The sequence below is a fragment of the Cricetulus griseus genome, chromosome 4 (assembly GCF_003668045.3).
Source record: "Cricetulus griseus strain 17A/GY chromosome 4, alternate assembly CriGri-PICRH-1.0, whole genome shotgun sequence".
Lineage (NCBI taxonomy): Eukaryota > Metazoa > Chordata > Mammalia > Rodentia > Cricetidae > Cricetulus > Cricetulus griseus.
This window is the reverse complement of record NC_048597.1, coordinates 121,936,279-121,958,977: the sequence shown is the minus strand read 5'-3', so window position 1 is coordinate 121,958,977 and position 22,699 is coordinate 121,936,279. Positions and strand designations below refer to the sequence as shown.

Genomic DNA, 22,699 nt, shown 5'->3' with positions numbered 1-22,699 from the left:
AGAAACTGAGTGAGGTCATTGGAAGTGGGTTCCAACCTCTTAAAGTAAATTTCCTGAGGAAACAGTTTCTTGATGGTTGCATGAATTTAAATGGAAATATCTTTTAGCTGAATCAACATTATGAACCACAGAATACATCATCTCCTGTGTAAATTTGGAGCCTGTTTAGGGAGAACTTCACATGACCAGAAATTCCCACACCATCGTCATTGCTATGAGCTGAATATTGAGTCTAAGAATGTCACAGTTCCAAAACAAATACTCCCCAGCCCCGATCACAAACATCTACAGCTGAGCATTGGGTTAGTTTGTGACAATTCTATACCATCCCATCAATCTTACTGTGAAAACTCTATCAATCCAATCATCTCCAGATGAACTTCTGGGTACTCAATGCCATGTTAGTGACTGAGAGACAATACTCCACACAGATCAGCTTCCCACTGAATGCTCAGGGGTCAAGTTTGCACACATCCTTACATAGCTATAGTAAAAATGATTTAGAGTGCACTCAAATCCTATTTCCCCTCATTTGGGAGATTAGGTCTATGTCCTTTCCTCTTAAATTTCGGTGGAATCTATAAGTACTTTGGCTACAAAAATAAGCCAAAGCAAGGCAGCACCTGAGAGGCTGGGGGCCCCATATAAATTGCTTCAGAATGCTGGTATCTGTGGGAGAAGGCAGGCTTATCTGAAGTCACACACCATGAGCAAGTCCAGCTGTAAGGAGTGAGGCAGCTGCAGCTTTTCCAGTGAGGTACCAGACGTGTGAGCTGAGAAGCCAGAGATGAGTCCAATTCCACTAACATTCTGACTGTGACCACACAGTAATAACCCCACAGCTTGAAGCCATCAACCACATAAACAGGGGTGGCTGCAGTTTTCAGTCATGACATTTGGAGGAGCATTTTGTTGTTATTATTATTTTTTCTTTATACATATATATTTTCTTTTTTTGGTTTTTCGATATTTTTAATTTTTTTAAATTAAAAACAATCTTATTTTACATACCAATCCCAGTTCCTTTTCCCTCCCACCCCCAAGCCCCACCACCAACTTCCCCATCCTACCTCCCACTCACTCCTCAGAGTGGTTGAGGACTCCCATGGGGGATCATCAAAGTCTGTCACATCATTTGGGGCATGACCTAGGCCTTCCGCTGTGTGTCTAGGCTAAGAGTATCCCTCCACAGGGAATGAGCTCCTAAGCCCATTTGTGCACTAGAAATAAATACTGGTCCCACTGCCATAGGCTCCATAGACTGACCAAGGTCCCCCAACTGTCACTCACATTCAGGGGGCCTGGTTTGGTCCTATGCTGGTTCCCCAGCTGTCAGTCTGGGATCCATGAGCTCCCACTTGCTCAGGTCAGCTGTTTCTGTGGGTTTCCCCAGCCTGGTCTTGACCCCTTTGCTCATCACTCCTCCCTCTCTACAACTGTTATGTAGTAAGATCCAGAAAATTTCCTGGACTTAAACATTGGGAAACTAGGTTATTCCTTCCACTGCTCATCGAGTTCAGTATTGTTGACCTCTCCAGCTGTAGAGAGATCCGGTATGCTCATAGCAGAAGCACTTTGGGTCGTTTGCTAGTGGGTGAATTAATCCTTTATTTTAATGTTTTTCTTTTCTAATGTTTGTGTGTATGTGAGTGTATGGTGTGTGTGTGTTGGGGGGGGGGACGGGGGACGACACTTGCCATGGCATGTATATGGAGGTCAGAGGACAACTTCAGGTGTTGGGCCCCATCTTCCATTTTCTTTGGGTCAAGGTCTCTTGTTCACAGCAGCATACATCAGACTGGTTGGTCCTCAAGCTTCCAAGGATCCGCCTGTGTGCCTCCCATCTAGCTCTAGAAGCCCTGGGGTTACAGACCCACACTACTGTATCAAGCTCTCCACGGATTCTTGAGATGTGAAGTAAGGTCCTCACCCTTGGGCAACTGGCAGTCTATCGCTGAACCACTTCCCCAGCCACTGTTGCTGTTTTGAGTGTGGGTCTTGCTCTGCACCTCAGGCTGACCTTGAACTCTCAGTCCTCGTGCCTCATCAGAGTGCTGGGGTTACAGGCATGCTCTGCCATGACCCTTTATTTTTAACTTATAACCTATTAGCTGAGATAAAATGATTACTGACTGAATAAATTGTTAAGCACTTAAAGTGGAGACCTTCAATGCAATTGTTCCTCATATTAAAGGTTCATACTCTCAGCTATCAATTGAAAAGCTGAATGCTTCATATTTTTTCTCAAAAATATACCCCAGCACCCATCCCTCTAGACTCTACTAGACATCGCCTTGGAATTTCCCAGATACAGCCTGTCCTCTAGTACCTCCCAGACATAGTTCATAGAGTTTCTTGGGACATTCTTCCTCTCTGGACAATGGCGTGACAATCCCCACTCATTCTTCATGTTAAATATCACTTCCTCCCTAGGCTAACAGTCCACCCATTCATCCCACAACACTGACTGGGCATACATCACAGACCTCTTGACTGAGCACAGCAAATAATTTAAAGAAATAGCAGTTTGATGGAGAAATGGTTAAAGTCAGTAGTTACACTGGAGCATGGTGAATATTTGGGAGCATTTCCAAGTGATTTCACAGAGCCAGGAGTACAAAGGTAATGATATCTCAGTGAATATGGGGTTGTTGCAAATGAGTTGAAGATTTGCAGTAATAAAAATGCTACAAAGAAAGGTCAGCACCTTACCCCCAATTCCAAGTACTCTCAGCTCTTCTGGTTCTAGCTGCTGGAATCCCACTATCCCTAACAGAAATACTTCTTTCCCAGTAACAAGCATGGTGCAGATTCTACTGTACCAAACACTCAGACTTCTAGACCTGGCTTTCTGCAGCCTAACCCAGCAGATGGATACAGAACAAGTCTCTGGCAGTAGAGGGTTCCAGTGCTTTTCCCATCTGTAATGCATGGCTTTACTTATGGACTATAGACCAATATTGCTAAAAAATACAGTCTTCTGGCTCACAGATTGTTTACTATTATTCTATAATGGGATTTATACAAAACTAGAGAATAAGTACCCAAAAAATAAGTACTTAGAGTAGCTTGGCAGGGTGACAAATATGTATGAATGTAATTATTTAAAAACAGGGCTAGGGAGAGAGACAAGGAGGATCCCAAGAGAGACATACAGGGTCCCTTGGAGAAGGGAAAAGGGATAAGATCTCCTGAGCAAATTGGGAGCATGGGGGAGGGGAGAGGGAGATAAGAGATAGAGAAAGGGAGAATAGAAGGGAGGAAGAGGACATGAGAGAGCAGGAAGACTGAGTCAGGGGAAGAATAAAGGAGAGCAAGAAAAGAGATGCCTTAATAGAGGGAGCTATTATAGGTTTAAAGAGAAATCTAACACCAGGGAAATGTCAAGAGATCTACAAGGTTGACCCCAACTAAGAATCTATGCAATAGTGGAGAGGCTACCTTAAATGCCCTTCCCCTCTAATGAGATTGATGACTACCTTATATGCCATCCTAGAGCCTTCATCCAGTAGCTGATGGAAGCAGAAACAAACACCTACAGCTAAACACTGAGGTGAACACCTGGAATCCAGTTGTAGAGAGGGAGGAGTGATAAGCAAAGGGTAAAGACCAGGGTGAGGAAACCCCCAGAAACAGATGACCTGAACAAGTGGGAGCTCATGGTCCCTAGATTGACATCTGGGAAACCAGCATAGGACAGAACCAGGACCCCTGAATGTGGTTGTCAGTTAGAAGGCCTGGACAGTCTATGGGGCCTCTGGAAGTGGAATGGTATTTATCCCTAGTATATGGATGGACTTTGGGAGCCCATTCCACATAGAGGGATAATATCTCAGCCTAGAAACACAGGGGAGGGCCTATGCCATGTCCCTCATGGAAGGCCTCACCCTCCCTGGGGAGGAGAAGGGGCATGGGATGGGGAGTTGGTGGGGGACATGGGAGGATGGGAGGGGCAGGGAACTGGGATTGATATGTAAAATAAGAATGTTTCTAATTTAAATAAAAAAACTAGAAAAAAACACAGGGCTTTAGACATAGTTCCATTGGTAGAGTTCTTACCTGGCATGTACAAAGTTCTCTCCCCAGTAAGACATAAGCCAGGTTTAGTGGCACTCACTGGTAATCCCAGTACTCAGGAAGTAGAGGTAAGAAAACAAGAACTTCAATGTCATCCTCAGCTATGCAGTGAGTTCAAGGCCAGCTTGGGTTACATGAAACACTGTGCAGAACAAACTATGTGACATTCTTAATATCTTTGTAATTTTATTTTCTTACAAATTTCTCATCTTTGTTATTTTACAGAAGTATTATTCTGTGACTTATTGGAAATGTGAAGACCAAAGGTGGTTTGAGAAATTCTGGTAGGCACTAGACTTGAACACTCTCTGCTGTTCCTGTTTCCCTGGGCACCACCTTTCTCCCCCTTCCCTCCTGTGTCAGGTCCCAAAGAAACCAAGGATAAGTGTTACTTCATATCTGTGGCTCTTACCAGCACCTCTTACCCCATCCCTTACCTAAACCTCTCCAGACTAGGGGCTAGGCTTCACTTCCTCTACCCCAGCTTCTAATTCCTTACAGAACCTCAGATATTTTGGCCATGTGCTCTCTTGGCTCTCTCTCTCTCTTAGCCTCTTGTCTCTCTTGGCTTCTTCATTTTCTGCGGTTGGTCTCTGGTTTCCCATGGACTCTCTTGGTCCCCTCTCTTCTCTTCCTCTCTCACTCTCACAACCTCTCTGGCCATGTTCAGTCTGGACTCCACCAGAGGCCTCTGGCTGTTTGTTCCCTCATAACTAAATAAAAACCTCCTCAATCACACCTAGGAGTGGTCGTGTCCCCATTTTCATTCATTCTGCTCTTGCCTTTTGCTTTCCCACTTCTATGTCTGCTTTCCTTGAAGAATTCCTGAGACTTGCCAGTATGAAAGAGTGAGGAAGAAGCTCTTTCTGAGTAGATCCTGGGCCTCTGTGTGAGTCTTCAATATGGCCATAGCACAGTGTGTGCATTTCTTACTGTTTCACAGAACTCCATGTCAGGACTGGACCAGTACTCATGACAAATTGATGAGAATTCTTAGGGAGAGGCAAGGTGGCTGTTTCCATGCTTCTGCCTCTGCTGGGTTCCAGCTCAAGGATTTGTGAGCATGCCTGCACCTGCAGGAGGAGAGCCAGTGGCTTAAGCTTTAGGAGACAGAGGGATGCTGAGAGGGATATCTGTGGCTGGGGTTTGCCAACAATAGCCATCGACAGTGACAATGAAAAGAAATCAAACATATGACCATTTTGAGTGAGTTTGAAGTTAAACTTCAGGATGAGAATGCAACCCTGAGGCAGACTCTGCAGAGGATGCAGATGAGTCATGCCCTGCCTACAGAAGCAGTGATCTGATCCGTGGAAGTTGTGGTAACTTTTATTAATAATGGACATTTAAGGAGACAAGTGATCTCTTTATGTGGAGTCATACTTACAGAGCAATTATCCATATAATCAAACTCTAATCCAGTTCTATTTAACATCTGGAGCCAGAACAGTTCCATCGGTTTTGAACCTCACAGTCTGCTGATAACATTCTTGGTATATGATTGTGTCCACGGTGGCCACTAAGACAAATTGGGAAAATTAGTCTTTAATGTACAGACTTGATTTGGAATGTCCTGAGTGCTAGGATGATCTTTTGTTCTAATGTTTAGCCTCTGTCCTATTTCCTGAGATAAGGTCTTAATACCCATGCAGACACCAATGGTAAATGAATGTTTTATTCTAGTATCTGGTCTTTGTCTGTGATTCCTGACACACATCTGACACACGCTTGAAATTTCCTGCATGAAAGGAGCTACTTTTGTTTTCATGGGATCCTGGGCAGGGTTGCTCATCAGAAAGATCAAATTGTGCTTGCAGCACCATCTTCTTTAGAGGGAGGTTATACCAGCAACTGATCATGCCTGTGTGAGGAAGCTGTGGTAAAATTTCCTCAGGTGGGGCCTGGAGAGATTCCTGGGTAGTGGACAAAGCACGCTGACATCTGAGAGGATGATTTTTGGGGAGAGTACCGGGCTCTGTGCTTCTCATATGCCTTCCCAGAATGCCTCTCTATCTGTAACCTTTCTGATGCTCTTTTGACAATGGTAAGATTTCCCTGAGCTCTGTGTGCCACTCTAGCAAGTTATTCCACTTAAAGAGAGCTAATAGGAAGTCCAGAGACTCAGGAGGCCCAGCTGTGCTCTTGGAATCTGAAGTGAAAACAGTGTTATGTGACTGCCTACATGCTAGGTAGGCAGTGCCTTACTTAAACTGTAGGGTACACAGTTGACATAGGGACACCTAGAGAACTGGTTAGTGTGGTAGAAAGCCCCCACCTACCTGGTTGCAGAGTGTAGAGAATACGGAGGAGAAAACAGTTTGGTTTTCCTACACAGATCCAAGTTTGTTCAAACATCCTTGACTGAATCTCCAAGTGCCAGGAGGTTGCATAGTGTGCTACTACCTATCTTCCCCATTGTGTCCTGTTCACAGACTCTTGTTTATACTAGGTTAACTACTGCTTGTCACATAAATGCTCAGATGTATCCCTCCCTCAGCAGCCTTGTTGACCAGTGGCATCTGTCCTTTCAAGTGCCATACTCTATTCGTCTCCCTACACAGCTTACCTTTGGTTGTGTCAGATTGTTCTCAGTGTCCCTCATGCATCCTGGGATCAGGATCTGACATCATCAGACCTCACCTGTTCCACTCAGTTGAGATTGGAGCCCGATTTTAACCTCACTTCTCTGACGGTGTTTCATTCTGTAGCCCCAAAGTTGCCACCTTTTTGCCTTGACCTAAATGACTGCTGAGATTATGCACCACATGCCTGGCCTTTTACCCAAATTCAATGTGTTTGCCCACTGGACTGTGACTTTGTGTCAGCACCACACCCAGGGTGTTTTCAGCGCAGGCTCAACTACATTCTCTGTTCCAAACAGATTTACCATGTGTTCTTAGGAATTCTGTCATGCCAAAATTGATTTCAAAACTTGATAAATACCTTGCAGTTTAATTTCATCTGACTATCTTGGACAAAGTGGTAAAGGAGCCATGTTTTGAAGGAGGGTGAGCTTTCTGTAAGTGAAGGAGAAGCTTGACTTGGAGGTAGACTGTTACTAAGGTTGAGTAGTCTCTTGGCCACTCTGCCATTTTTACAGTGTATCACTTAATGCCTCCACCCCCCACCCTCAGACTGAGGTGCAGTGCATAGGCTGTGGTAAACCATAGAATATGGTCTGTAATCAGGGTGAAGAAGACTGAGGTTTCAGGACAGAAGAAGGACGTGGTGCTGTTACATCCATGGGATCATGGATGAAGGAGCCACTCTGCAGAAGGGTCGAAGAGGACTCAGAGCTTCTCAGTTTTAAATACATAAAGGACACCTTCTGATAGCACTGAGTCTAAATCAGCAAACACAAGAAAGGGCACAACTACAGTACTCCACTAGTGCCCCTGAGTGTGAACTCCCAGTGGTATCTGAACATGACACATAAACATACCACACATATACACCACACACACATACAAACACCACAGACAGACAGACAGACAGACAGACAGACAGACAGACAGACACACACACACACACACACACGCACCATATACATACACAGATATCACACACAGATACACACATGCACATACACGCATAGACACACACACCCCACACACATACACACACAATACATACATATAGACAGAGTGAGATCCATGCACACAGACACACACAACACATACATATACACACAGAGAGACACACACAACACATACATTGCACACACGAAGACACACACACACAGACACACACAACACACACATATACACACACAGACACACACACAACACATACATACACACGCACATTAAATCCATTTGTTTTTCTGAGTGTGGCTTATTTAATATGGTTTCCAGGTGCATCCATTTTCTTGCAGATGTCATGAGTACATTTCTCAAAGGCTACACAAAATTCCATTATGTACACGTACTGCTTTGTCTTTCCCCCTTCGTCTGTTGATGGCCATCCAGATGGGCTCTGTTTCTAGGCACATGAACAGTGCTAGCAAGGAGTGTGGATGTGTTGCTGTCATATGGCTCTGGGTAGATCCCCGGTATTGGTATAGCTGGGTCATATGGCAAGTCTAGTTTCAGTTTGTTTGTTTGAGGAAGCTCTGCACAAGTTTATACTTTGAGCTCTCCTTTCTCCACATCCCAGCCAGCATTTGTTCGCATCTGTTCTCTTGATGATTTCCATTCTGACCCAGGTGAGATAAAGCTGTAATGTGCATTTTTCTGATGGCTGGTAGCTAAGGGTGTCAAACATTCTTCTAAATGTATTTATTGGCCATTTGTAGAGAAATAGACTTTTGTCAGGGGTGGAGGAAAGCCCCAGACACATAACAGGTTACTGCTTCCCTATCTCCATTGTTAAAAGAAGAGATGCAAGTTCCTTTGTCACTAAAATGTGGACAAATCATGTTTGTTATGCCCACAGGATCTTTAAGAGGCAGTATAATATTTACTAATAATTCTTTCCCCTCCATAGAGAAGGGCCAGGCCAAAACAGTTCCATTAGACATGGTCTTACATTAGGACTTGGAGTAGAGACCCTGGTGGGATATTTTAACACACCTTTGATGGTAGACCACTAGAATTCAAGAGCTGTTCAGTACCACAGAGTGTCCTTACCTCTGGACATTTTATGTGACTAGGTTTCATTCTGAAACATTGTCTCTTTTCTCTCTAGTTAACCTGTAAATCTGTGTTCAGTGGGCTGAGCTGATATCACCAAATCTCCCTTTCACCCATTTTGAGTTCCATGTTTTCTTCTTTCTTTCTTTCTTTCTTTCTTTCTTTCTTTCTTTCTTTCTTTCTTTCTTTCTTTCTCTTCTCTCTCTCTCTCCTCTCTCTCTCCTCCCTCCTCCCTCCCTCCCTCCCCCCTCTCTCTTCTTTCTTTCTTTCTTTCTTTCTTTCTTTCTTTGGTCTTTGGAGACAGGGTTTCTCTGTGGCTTTGGAGGCTGTCCTGGAACTAGCTCTTGTAGACCAGGCTGGTCTCAAACTCACAGAGATCTGCCTGCCTCTGCCTCCCGAGTGCTGGATTTAAAGGCTTTTGCCACCACCGCCCGGCCCATGTTTTCTTATTAAACAACTTATTAACACCTTCATGTGGTTACCTCTTAGAAGTCTATATATGAGATTAAAAATGAGATTATTCTCCTGGGTTGTTGTCTGGTCTTCCCTGGATCATTGAAGCCACTACCCTCCAAGAAGTTACTCAGACCACAAATCTAGGATTGCTTCTTTTACTTCTGTCCTTTCCCTAGGAACTCTCTTGTCTATTTATTATAAAATATGAATGTTATAAAATACAGCTTGAATCTAGAGGTCTCATGCAGTCTTCTCCAAGCATCTCTGTCCTTAATATCCAGCCTGTTATCTACACAGCCCTTTATTTTTTCTTTTTAAACCTTTTTCATTGAAAAAATTCATGCAATATATTTTGATCATGTTTTTCCCCTTCCCTGATTCCTCCCTACCTTCCTACCCAGCCAATTTGTGTTCTTTTTCTTTTTCTCTCCTAAAAAAAGACAAAATGAAACCCATACAAAAAACACTTCACAAAAATGGAAATCAAAATAACAAGAAAAAAATCAATAGGCAAAAAAAAGTTCAAACAAAGCAAAATAAGACAAAAAAATCTACAAAAATACCATTGAGTTTGTTTTGTGTTGGCCAACTGTTCCTGGTCATAGGGCCTGCCTGGAAGTGTGGTTAGTATACCCAGTGAGACCCCACTTGTGAAGACTGGATTTTTCTTTGCCTCTAGGTACCAATTGCAGAGAGCATCTTGGGGCAGATAAAATGGTTTACAAATCCCTTTTATCTGTGTTCCAACTTTTATCATTGCTTCCCTCCCCTTCCTGTTCTTTTCAGGTAGAGTAATTGTTCAATATACAGTAGATCATGTCACTTCTCTGTTTAGATTTTCTTCAACACATTGTAAGTAAATTATACTTCTATGGATATCTAGATAGCCTGGATGCCCGTTCTGTCTACCTAATATTTTCTGCATCTCCTTTCCAACACTCTTGTGAGCCAGTTGTATCTACTCTTTTAGTTTCATTGGTCAGAAAGCTTTCTCCAGCACAAGAATGGAAAAATGCATCTATCCAAAAGGATGAGTGAGAGATGGGTCCATGCCATGAAAATATAAAATTACTGTTGAAGTCACATAAGTTTAAAAAGTCTCGTCATGTTCAAGGAGCTGAAAGAGTAGATACTTTAATAAAACCTATCATTTGTAGTTATATAATAATTTACTTTTTGTTTGCTCAGTTTACTTCCCACCATTCCATATGAAAATCAATGAGGTTGGGTTAAATGCATTTTGACTCAGTTCTGTGCCTCGCATCTATGACAACAACAGGCATTTATGTGAATCAACAAGAATATACCTTGTATGGAATAAGATACATCTTAGTGGTGTCAATGCTGCCATACAATTGAGATATGTGTGCAAAACCATGTGACCCAGGAGCATCTAGAAACAAAAGTCTAATGAGACTGTTTTGATGAAGGAGTGAAGTTGTTATGAGAAATTCAGTCTCTGTGACAATCAGGAATACCAATGACTAAACCTCCAAATTAATTTTTTTTGCCTACATGTAAAGTCGTGAAGTGGACTAACCCATAACCTCGCTTTGTAGGCTTTAGTATTCTAGAAAGCTCTTTCCCCAGTCTTACAAGACAACTACTGATATATCTCATTCCTCTTTAGATAATAAAGAATACAATGTATGTGAGGCAAAAGTAAAGGTTTTATTGTACAGAGGATAGGAGAGGGTATTGACAGCCATGTGGCCCCGTTTGTGGCTTATGACTTCATTGCCCCTACTGCATTATTATCTTTCAGATGTTCAGGACATGGCATGATTAATATTCTGGGAAGGAATTACTCTAGGAAGCAAGGAATTGTCCAAAAATAAAGCTCTTTATTAAACAATAAAATACACACTGAGATGCATCCTCTCACCTGCTAAGATGAGAAGTTTTCACTTCTGTGCAACACAACTCAAGAGCAAGTACAGGGTTCAGGCAATGCTCACTAAGAAAGCTGTCTGCTGGGCTCATCTTCGTGAGCCACACAGCACACAGGAATAATTAGTCATTCTGACACATAATAAATTAGGTAAGAAATGCTGAGACTCATTTTCCAGTGTTTGTGTATGTCTTCTGTGACAGTCAGCAGAGGAGCCAGCTGTTACTCTTCAGGGTGTGTGTCACCGTCCTGGCATTGGGGTCAAACTCAAACTGTGATGATCCATGGAAGAAATAAAAAAACCCTGCAAGCACAGATGAGAAAAATGAGTTTATGATATGAATAACTAAGAAAGAGCATGAGCTGATGCAGCAGGGAATGGGTTAGGTGATGTCTGTCTGGCACCAAGCTGAATGATTTGCATGATTTTAACTCATTGATGAATCCTTACCAAAAATGTCTGCCAAACCAAATGAGGACAAACTGAAAATTAGGAAAGTGCTAGCATTTTCTCAAGGCAATAACACAGTGAACAGCATAGTGAGGATTCCATCTCATTTCTCTGGCTCTGAAGCCAGCGTGCTAAAGCAACAGAATATACTACTACTTAACAGAGAATTCTAAGGGATTTTAATATTTATGGCTTTCCTCCTTTCGTTCCAACCTTCTTGCCTGATGAGCTCTTAAATCAAGGTGTGGGAGGCAATGGACCTAAGGGAAGGAGATAAACGATGAAACTCATCAGAGGGTCACTTTCTTTTTGTGTATATCATGGGCAAGTTGTTTTAATAACAACATCAATGGTCTCATGATCATCATGACTGAAGTCCAGGAAGATCCCCTAGATATGTCTTCAGAGGGAGCAAGCAAATGTTTTATTTTCTCATAAGCCCATTAACAGCAATCAAAGTTTGTCTTTTGAGCATGGGAAAGGATGGTACTATTTATTTTCTAGTGAACAATGTAAGTACTTTCAGACTGCCTCAGGAGCCCACGCACAGTAGATGGGATAGGAGACAAGGGCTGGTGGGGAACGGATCCAGCTTCCAGCCAACCTGGCTTGCACTTGGCTGTGTGTTAGATGACACAGAGGTGTGGAAGATCACTCTGAGGATGCCCCAGTATTATGGAATGGAATCTTGACAGTTGTTAAACAAAAACAGAATTTTCGACCCAGTTTGCCTCAATCACAAGTTAACATTTCAGGATTTGAGTAAAAAAGACATAAGGCAAAAGATCTGAAAGCTTTCCCATTGATTTCTCACTTCATATTGACATTTTAACAACCTTACCAAGACTTGACATCACATAAAATCAACCAACCTTGGTAAGTTTTAATGAATATTATTTAAAAATTTGTAGGCAAATGTTTATTGTGACATTTTTATAGTAACCTATGAATTCAAACAGCCCCACATACACTTAACTGTGATACCATAAAATACCCAAATGCCCCCATTGTCAATGACATGAAGTTCTTCCTACCAAATGCCTGCAACACCGCATCAATTTGTGGCTCGATTCCTGGAAAGTCATCTTTTATCAGCCTGGGGAAGCCTTTATCCATAAGACGTCTTTTCTCGTCAAATCTACAGCAAGCAAAAGGAATTCAGATCCACATCATGATAAATCCCATCACACACATGGTGTGATGCGGTGTGAACAGTCTAGTGCGGGGCCTTGGACAACTTTTCAAATTGTGCAGTGCTAAATACTTTTTGTGCAGGAGAGGGTATGATAACATGTGAACTTCCTGGGTGTGTAAACATCTCTTGTTGAATAATGATGCCCTGAAACAGGGATATCATGCTATAGTCTATAGAAATTCCATGTATGTACCTAAGGTCAATTTTCTAAGGCTGGATAAAACCCAAGAATCTACCTGTCATAAATACACAATATCTATATAAATAGAAGATGGAAGCTAAGTTAAAAAGTTGGGGAAAAATAGATTTGCTGTTTACCAAACTAGAACCTGGTAGACACTACAGTCTGTTAGACCTGGCCTTGCATGACAGCCACATGATGAGTGACAGTGGAGTGAGAAAGCAATGTGCTTGTGGCTCTCAGGTTCACTGTCCCTCATGTCCTTTGGTGTCTGGATACATGGCCAGTAACACACACTGGAAAATCCCTTTGTGTTTGTAAAATTGAACCACCATGCTCTCTTTTGCTTAATCTGAAAACTTGAGGTTTGGGAACGTTAGAGGGTGGACAGGTATCCTGAAAGAAAGAAAATTAACTTCTGTACTTAGGCTTCAAGCCAATTCCCCCACCCTAGCTCACCTCCAGTATTTGTCCTCAACAAAGAAGTACGTGGTCTTCTTCTCCTTATCACTAACAGCTGCATCGATCTTCTTCACAGTGGGAGGGAAACCCAGAGTGTGAAGTGCTTTTGGATAACCTGCTTGGACCTCATTTCCTCGGACTGCCCAGAACTGATTTCCTGTTGAAATATTTCCCAAGAAATTTTGTCTGAGCGAAACTAATTGGTTTTAGAAATGAAAATAAGTGAATTGTTTAATAAAGATGCAAGGTGAAGTCTTCGTTTTTTATTCCAACCCCTAACTCCATGCTTAGTCCCATAGCTGGTATTTTAAAAAATGTTTCCTGAGTGTGGTGACAGACACCTTTAACCTTAGCTCTGGGGATTCAGAGGTAGGATTCAGAATCTCTGTGAGTCTGAGGCCAGCTTGGTCTACACTGTGAGTTTGAGATCAGCCAGAGCTACATAGTGAGACCTTGTTTCAAAAATAACACTTTCTGAATAAAGGGAAAATGGTGAATAAACAAATTGATGAACAGATTAATCGACCTTTCTGTGTTCATTTTTCTGTATTAATTCTGTATTTCTCCCTTCATTTATTGTCTGAGTTACAGTAGCCAGCTCTAGTCTTTTCTTCTAGTTACCTCTTGGTCTACATGAGTTACAGTCGCCAGCTCTAGTTGTTTCTTTGAGTGGCTTCTTGGTCTACACTTCTAGGCTAAGGTTCCCCCTAGGTAGGTCAGGCTTTTAAAATGCTTATTTACAATCACCAATTCTGATCTGCTCATCTTCCCATAAAACATTTAAAATTCAACAAATGGAGAAACTCGTACTTCAAAGGTTTTACAGTAAGATTTCAGCAAAATAAAAAATTGGCACAGTTCTTACCTTTAAAAATGAAAACGCTATCTCTGCTATGAGCTTCATAGGCAGCATCTAAGTGTGAAGGAAGAGAGGGCCAAAATGCCGAAATCAAATTGACTTCAGGCTCAGGATTCCAGCGGGATATGCGCCAAAAGTACCTGTAATATATGAAAACGGCTACAGTCTTTCTCCTTAAAATAGTAAACACAGAAGGACACAGTCTTCTTTCTCATCAATGGTGATTCGCCTGTCCACAGCAGCACACAAATTGTCCCACATGTGATTCCAGGTGTTGGAGACAGCCAGGGTGACAGGGATGTAGTCAGCACCCTAGAGAACCCTGTTCCAGCTTGATCCCATTCATAAGTATGTAAAATAGTATATATTGTATGAATCTGTTAATATTTTTAAAATGTTGTATACCCTTTTAGATGTGAGCACGTTGGTAAGGTGGTACAAAGAAAATTGGTAGCAGTAGATACACACAGGCAGGGATATGGGACAGCAGAAATGGAAGGGCTTTTTCTTCTGTCTTTTGGTGCTATTCAAGTATTGTGCACGTGTATGTATCACCTTTTCTAAAAGGAGTTCATTGAAATAACAGCACTTTCTAGCAAGAGTAAAGATACTTGTCTGGTCCTAAGGATGGCTGGCACTTTCAGAAGTTCCATAACTTATGATATATAAAGACTGAAAGATAAAAATAAGAGATGAAGTTCCCTGATTTTATGCATCTTTTAGTCTACTGACCAAAAATCATCTTCTGGGAGCCTAGAAAGAAATATGCTGGATAATTCCAATGGGATCTTTAAAAATGCAATATATACCAGAGATGTTAAAACATGTCAGAAATATTTTATAATCATATTACATTTACTATATAAATACATTATATATAACCCCAAGTTTATTTTCCTTTCTGAGCATTGAATCAAAAAAGTAGCTCGGGAAATAGAATGTTGCATTCTAACCTGTCTTTAAAGAACAGCAGTTCCCCTCGCAGGGTGCTGACTGCATCAAAGGACAAAGCAGGATCACACTTGGCTGGGGTCTCAGGTCTTGGAGAGACAGAGGACATGGGTACCACTGTGGCATCAGAGGACGGATGTGGTCCTGAAGGGAACAGGTTAGGGGAAGCAAATGTTAGAAGATCAGGTATGCATCTAACAATTTACACACTGTCCAAACTTCTTCACCTCTGAGTGGACACGGAGAGCACAGTAGGAGCCATCTTGTCCTCAGGTACACCCCAAGCATTGCCTTCTGGCCATTTCATCCTCTGGCTTTCAGACCCAAAGCTTCCTCCCTAATAGTCCATCCATACTCCATAGCTCTTTGTAAATGCCTGAGTGCCCCAGCCTTAGAAGGGCTTCTTTTTTCTTCTTTTTTTTAAAATTTAAATTAGAAACAATCTTATTTTTACATATCAATCCCAGTTCCCTCTCCCTCCCATCCTCCCCCATCTCTCCACCCCTCCCACCCACTCCTCAGGGAGCTTGAGGCCTTCCATGGGGCGATTATCAAAGTCTGTCACATCATTTGGGGCAGGGTCTAGATTCCCCCTCCCCTGGGAATCTAGGCTGAGAGAGTATCCCTCCATGGGGAGAATGGGCTTCTAAAGTCCATTCCTACTCTAGGGCTAAATGCTGGTTCCACCACCAGAGGTCCCATAGAATGCGCAGTCCTCCTGTCACCCATGTTCAGGGGGCCTGGTTCAGTCCTATGCTGTCAGACTGGGGTCCTTGAGCTCCCATATTCTCAGGTCAGCAATTTCTGTAGGTTTCCTCTAAGGACTTCTATTCAAGTCTCGGGATCTCCTGACAACCTGCATGTCATCTGGAGTCACCGTCACTCAAGGCTCCTAACAGGGTTTTACAGACATCAGGGAAGCAGACTATCATCCCGTTCAGACAATTCCATCTTCTTGCCTGCAAGTTACTCTTCTCTCCTTACAGAGACATAAATTTGAGCAGGGCACACTGACATATGTCCTTGTGGGCTCCCATTACTTCCAATTTACCGCATTTGAGATAAACTCAGTCTGTGGCCTTGCTCAGCAGTCATCCACTTTTTAAAGACTTGTATTGCCAGTTTCTCTCCTGATCATTTTTTGTGCTCACCCTCATTTTGTGGAGTTTTGGGCTTGGGAACTTCTTAAAGCACCAAGCCTATGTTAGTTTCTGACTCTATCAATTTTATATTTCTCCTGGGTCATACGGGCTGAGGTAAAGATGAACTTAGGATCAACCATTCACATCTTACTGCTTGCTATTAATGACATGTGCAGCATTCTAAAAGAACACCGACAAGAGCAAGCAGGCAAATAAAGAAGACTCTCAGCCAGATTTCCTCATGCTCACCATAGAGGGACTGAATGCCATCTATATCATCTTGAGAAAGCTGGAACTGTGCCGGGCTGGTGGACAACCTGTAGACGGGGTACATCAGAGCTTCTTTTTTGTCTGAGTGAAAGAGTCCCAGGGAGTGGCCAAGCTCATGAGCTGCAACCAGGAATAAGTTGGTCCCTGTTTGAGAAAGCACAAACCTTAAAGTCTAACAGTTACTATTGCACAGACACGCACACACTATTCCTGCCAACCGCACAGGGCACCCTTGGGATCACACACTGCCTTCTCCTCATTTATCAGCTCACTGCAATCACTGCACACTCCATCACGTGTCTTTCATGGTTAACTTGAAGTCAGTGTCTAAGACAGTTTTTCACTAGTTGCTCTCTAGAAGTCTCCTTAGTCAGAATATTAGTTCACTATTCCTGTATCAATGGTGGCAAGTCCTGTTTCCAAAAGAGATTTCTTTGGCAGGACCAAGATGAATCTCATGCCAACAAAAATAAATCTTTATTGTCTAGAAATCAGAAACCATTGTTAAGATTTAGTAACAAAATAGTTTTAACCATACTTTAAATCAAACACAAGCTCTTTATATAGTCTTCAACCTCTTAAGTAACAAAACTATGGGGAATTTCATCACCGTCATCAACTTTTGATTGTTATAAAAATGTTTACAAGAGAGGTTAATGGGAATAAATATATTCACAGTGCATGATATATATTTATGAAACCATAAAAAACTACATTTTGGAGAAAATCCACTTCCTAGCAACGGGTGCTGCATGAAGGGCATAGGTCCCAGTATAAACAGAAGCATGTCCTCTGCCTGTTTCTGTGGTGAACACAGCTGGACTCAGTTGCCTCGCATTATGAAAAGCTCTGTTGGTGCTGGTCATTGAAGCAGAGGTTCAGGCAGTTACAGGGAAGAAATATTGATCATGTCCCGTGGCATTGCTGCAGATCTGCACAATTAATAAAGACTGCTTCATATTAACAGTAACCCCACACTTAGAAACCCAGAAATTGTGATTGTTTCAACAGTCTGTGTCCAAACTTCAAATGCTGTTTACAAATTTTAAGTAGAGTGCAGTTAATGGTAGCCAAAACGTTTGGGGAGGAGAAAGGCTTCCAAGCTAGCAAAGGTGGCATTTTTATTTAAACAGAGCATCTTCCTTTAGTTTCTGGCATTTTCTCCAAATCATTGCGTTTAAAAAGAAAAGAGGCAAATGAGAATTCAAAGTCAAGGGCAACTTTTGGGGTCTTAACCTACTCAATAGCACTCATTCAACACTACTCTTTTATTATTGGGGTGGTAAACAGTAGTAACTTACAACACACTTAACCCTGTACAAGATCCTGAGTTGTCAAAATGACAGTAAATGGCACCCACTGTTTTGTACTTGGGGGGTGCAAAGAAAGAAGCAGTTTACACAGTTTGTTAGTAATTAGATGAATAGGGCTTCAGGTTGCCACACAGATAATCAGAGATTGAAGGTAACAGAACATTCTGTTTGAGTCTTGCTCTAGACAAGTTATTCTTGGAAAACTCATATCTAAACTCATCCTACCTGATGGTCCAAGTGTCCATTTCTCATCATCATCGAAGTGAACATCTCCATAAAATCCAGGCCCAGGTGGGTAGGCATGAGCCAGACTCTGTCCTGGTCCATCAAAAGGGTAAAAGTCTCCATGTTCTGATGGGAAACAAATTTATGGAGATATAAATATAAGACAGCACAGGAACTGTGTGGTCTGAACACTGGTGTCCCTCAAAGTCTTCATGTTGAAATGTAATCTCTAATGTGACAGGATCACAAGGCAGCTCCTGTAGAAGATGCTCAGGGTATGATGCTCTCTGATGGGTGGTGCCTAGGTGAATGAAGCTGAGGGAGTCTCTTGGCCACTTCTGCTACATGGGGAAACAAACTGAGTCTGCAGCCCCTTTATTGTGTGTTTCTAATTTTTTGGAACTCCAAGCAATACCTTTCTGTTGTTTACAGATTTCCCAGTGTGAGGCATTTTGTTTTAGTAGCCTAAACAACTCGAACAGCAGATGAGTGACTGTACAACTGCATTACCTCCAGCTGCGAAGGAGATCATTATGTCAGCCTCTCCTTCAGAGCGCCTGGAGAATGTGAGTGGGGTCACCTCTTCCCAGACTTTCAGTGCTTTCTCAATAGCAGAGTCCACACTCTCTTTCGGTAAATCTGGTGTATAATTCACAATCCTGCATGAGAGAAGAGGAAGAAGGCAGTGTGTGCTGCTCGATGACTCTGACACAGTGTTAACACATGTGAAAACTTCAGACCCGTTACCTACCTGTAGGTGAGGTTTGTTTCCCTCCACTTTGGTGAACCTGGAAAGGTGGTGAAGCCACCGACATCGGGGACGCCACACCTGGGCTTGAGCATCACATCCATAGTGCTGGAGTCCAGCCTCCCTGTCACCTCCAGCCCGAGGAACTTCTGCATTTCTTGGATTTTTTTGACAATGGGACTACTGTCCTTTCTTCTAAATACTTGTTTCTCATTTTTTTCAAAGTTGTAGTACTTTTCTAGATATTGCTAGTTGGGTGACAAGTACAGTTTTAAAGCTGTGACTGTGGATTTTAAACCATTTATACAAACCTCAAAATCCATTTTAATTATTCCCAGTCTATTGAAACACAAGTAGGTGTCATACCTAATTTGATTTTTTTTTCACTAAAATGCCCCATTTTATTATTTCATTGCAATTTAATATGCTACCAAGGCAAGGAGACCAGCATAGGTGTGTAAGTGCATTACATGAATGCATCTAAGTTTTCCCATTTCCATTATTAACATAGAGCTGTTAATACTGAATGGTGTTAGATAAATTCATTTTTTCACACATGAAAAATTAGAGTATGCATAATTTCTTGAAGTAGTAGAAGATAAATAATTCTGAAGCAAGAGAGACTTCAACCTCCCTATTGTCTCTTCTCAACTTGTGCCATGGCCATTGGTATCCACCTGCCCTTGCCTCTATTTCCCTCTCTGTAAGGATGGAGATTCCATCTCTCACTCTCTCATATTTTCCAACACAACTTCTAATCAAGTCGTCTACTCCTGTTGGAAGACCAACGAGCTACAGTTGTCCTTCCACTGGAAGCTGATCCCTCACTTGCTGCTTACCTGAGCAAGATCCATGCTTGGGTGGTCTTGCCTCACTGCTCCATGCAGAGGATATGCTGAAGAGACTGGCAGGCACAGAAGCACCAGGATGGCCAGTGGCTCCATCCAGACAGCCTTTACTTTAAAATGCACTCCTTCTCTAGCTCCCGACTTCTATACCTTCGTTTTAGTGGCCACTCTTTTATAGGGAGTCAGTGTTTAGGTCACTAATGACATGACTCACGTGTGTGTTATTTTTAATCTGAATGACTGCATGCTCATTCACAAACACTCAGCATGAAGATGGAATAGATTACATCAGAGAATCCCTCAACCTACTAAACTTGAAAGAATGTCTAATCTCAAGGAAGTGGTTTCTGTGTTTGTAAAGAGGAAAAGGAACTGACTGGAGAATTAATGTTTTTAGAATATTTAGATATTTTGAAAACAATGGTTTTTGTTTGGTTGGTTGTTTTTTCTCTTTTAAAAACATGCATGAGGCTCAAATACATGCAGACAAGGAGTAAATACATTAATAATGAAAGACCCCAGGAAAACTCAGGCCTCTAGGATCTCAGCCCAGGACTAAGGTCACCCCAATCACCAGGCAGATTCAAAAGCTTGATGCAAACTGCACGAGGCTTTATTGTTGTTTAACGAGCTAACCCCATGTTAGCTCGGGGTCTTTCATCCATCCATCATGGTGGATGGCTACAAAAGACATCTCAAACCGGCTGCATAGAGATCTGTAGGGCAGCCTAAGGGGAGTGTCTAGGGGTACGCACAGGCTCAGGATTGGTGTGCCTCCAGGCTTGGAGGGCTTGCCCTGTGTTGATTGGCCAACTGGTTGTTATGGCCCATAGGCCCTCCCAGGGTTGTTGCTATGCTCTGCGTGTCATTGCTGTGCACTTGTCCATAAAGCACACCCAGAGCCGTAAAGCATGGCGCCACCAGCTAACTTCTGATTGGTTCCTTGCCACGAGGTAGGCATCTGACTTTCTAGTGACTAGGACAAGGTCAGACAAGCATGTGTTCAGCTGTTATGGCTGCCAAAAAGGGCAGGCATCTGACCTTAGTGACTAAGACAAGGTCAGACAAGCTGTTATGGCTGCCGAAATGGGGAGCTGTTCCCTTCAATGGAAAAATATTCCAAAACTAAGTAGAAAGATGGCTATCTAGGAAGATATAAGGATGGGAATTTTTTGAGTCCTTGAGTATAACAGGTATTATTGATTTTTCAGATGGATTTACTGGCCCTTGGGAGAGGGTGGGTTTACTGTGAGAAGGCAGCCAATATGGAGGAGGCAAGGTCCAGAGGTGAAGCTCAGGCGTCCACCCAGGCTCCATTTCCTGACGATGTCTTCAGTCTCTGTTTCATGATGATGGCCCCATGAAGACTTATCAAATGGAAGTCAGTTAATTGCATATTAGATGAAGATGCTCCTTCCCTGTCTTTGCTTTTCAGTTTTTATCCTTTCCCTTCTTCCGAAGTACAAATGATTGAGGTTTACAATGGTATTTCCAGTCCTTTCTCTTCATGTAACATTACCCATTAAAAATATTTTCATTCCTTCCCTTGGCCAAGTTGAGTGCTCCTCAAACACAGAAACTCTGCAGTAGCTGTTAAACCAAAATTAGCTCTTCAAAGAAATATTTAGCCTGGCATTGGTGGCACACACCTTTAATCCCAGCACTTGGGAGGCAGAGCAGCCAGACCTCTGTGAGTTTGAGGCTAGCCTGGTCTACAGAGTGAGTGCCAGGATAGGCTCCAAAATGTACAGAGAAACCCTGTCTCAAAAAGCCAAAAAAAATAAAAGAAAATATATTTTTATTAACGTATATGTGTAAATGTTTCTCTGTGTATATATCACATTTGTTCAGGTGCCCTCAGAGGCTGGAAGCGGGAGTCAGATCCCTTGGAATGGAGTTACAGGTGGTTGTGAGCTGCCCTGTGGGTGCCAGGGACTTGAGCAAGTCCTCTGGAGGAGTAGCCAGTGCTCTTAGCTGCAGAGCTGTCTCTCCAGACCCACAAGCTTGGTTCTTAGTATAGAGGTCAGAGGGTGCCAAAATGTTTGAAGTACATTTTTCTTCCAGTGAAAGGGAAGTAATCCTACCATGTCTAAAGTATAAAATTCAAATTAGTGGGATAGAAACAAGTAAATACAGGAGCGACTTTTTTAGTACCATCTACCTCCTTACCACAGGGAGGCATGTCAACAGAGACTTCCATAAACCAGGAGACTCTGAGGCCCCAGAGCTGCAGCTTGTGAGAGGGGTGCATGCCCTGGCCCAGCAAAGTCAGCTTGTGACTTAGCATAGGTACTACATAGACAATAAGTGAATCTGAAAATCAGAGGCAAAGATGATGGTTAGCAGACTCCTCGGATAAAGTCAGCTAGACTTGAGCAAGTACACAATATAACACATGATCACTTTTCCTATGATGTGGAAACCATCACTAAAGGTGTTAGTTTTTATGTGTACACCATACTGGGAACAAAGCTCCTTTTCATTTTATTCCCGTGTCTTTAACAGACACAGCTTGTTCCTACAGATTCCTAACAGCCCTGAGGTGCTGACTTGACAGGTTCTGAGCTGCCTAGTGTTTATTTGAGTCATATCTTTGTTGGTGTTGGCACACCCTGCCAGTGGTTCCTGTGTGCCCAAGAGCTATGGCTGTGACTGTAGTTGAGTAACCATGAAAGGACGTGCCTCCCAGGAGGGATTTTGTTGGATAAAATTACTCTACTTTAAGCCACCACACCTGGAGGAGATTAATGATTAAGGCTATGGAGTCCTGATTGTTACCTATTAAATTCACTGAATATTTATGCAGTAAAGCAAGCAGGGGCATATTCAGTTCAAGGAAAGTTTCAATTCAACCCTCAGAACAGGGCTCCTATATGTGAGATTTTAAGTATGCACGCTTTCTAATCTGCATAAGAACCCAAGAAGATTGAGACTAGAAACAAAAAACAGGAATGAACTCAAGGTCATCTAGCTAACCACAACTTACATGAAAATAAAGG

The 22,699-nt window shown here is 42.4% G+C and overlaps 1 protein-coding gene across 1 annotated transcript; it reads right to left on the bottom strand.

The window, feature by feature from the left end:
• Window positions 1-10,986: 10,986 nt before the first annotated feature.
• On the bottom strand, window positions 10,987-19,862 carry Mmp10 (matrix metallopeptidase 10). The gene is made up of 10 exons (XM_027415182.2): window positions 19,692-19,862; window positions 18,856-19,100; window positions 18,615-18,763; window positions 18,105-18,230; window positions 16,546-16,710; window positions 15,157-15,298; window positions 14,210-14,343; window positions 13,342-13,501; window positions 12,541-12,644; window positions 10,987-11,359 (listed from the first exon to the last, which is right to left on the bottom strand). Exons 1-10 carry the CDS (start codon window positions 19,794-19,796, stop codon window positions 11,259-11,261), a joined length of 1,431 nt encoding a protein of 476 aa, XP_027270983.1. The 5' UTR covers window positions 19,797-19,862; the 3' UTR covers window positions 10,987-11,258.
• Between the last annotated feature and the right edge of the window lie 2,837 nt (window positions 19,863-22,699).

What these genes read in the sequence shown, in the direction of transcription:
- Mmp10 (XM_027415182.2), bottom strand. Translation starts at nt 19,796, where the DNA reads ATGGAGCCACTGGCCATCCTGGTGCTTCTGTGCCTGCCAGTCTCTTCA. An exon ending in CAAGCATGGATCTTGCTCAG is followed by an intron (nt 19,101 to 19,691) that starts GTAAGCAGCAAG and finishes TCACCCAACTAG; the next exon opens with CAATATCTAGAAAAGTACTA. An exon ending in GTTGAGGACAAATACTGGAG is followed by an intron (nt 12,645 to 13,341) that starts GTGAGCTAGGGT and finishes TGCTTGCTGTAG; the next exon opens with ATTTGACGAGAAAAGACGTC.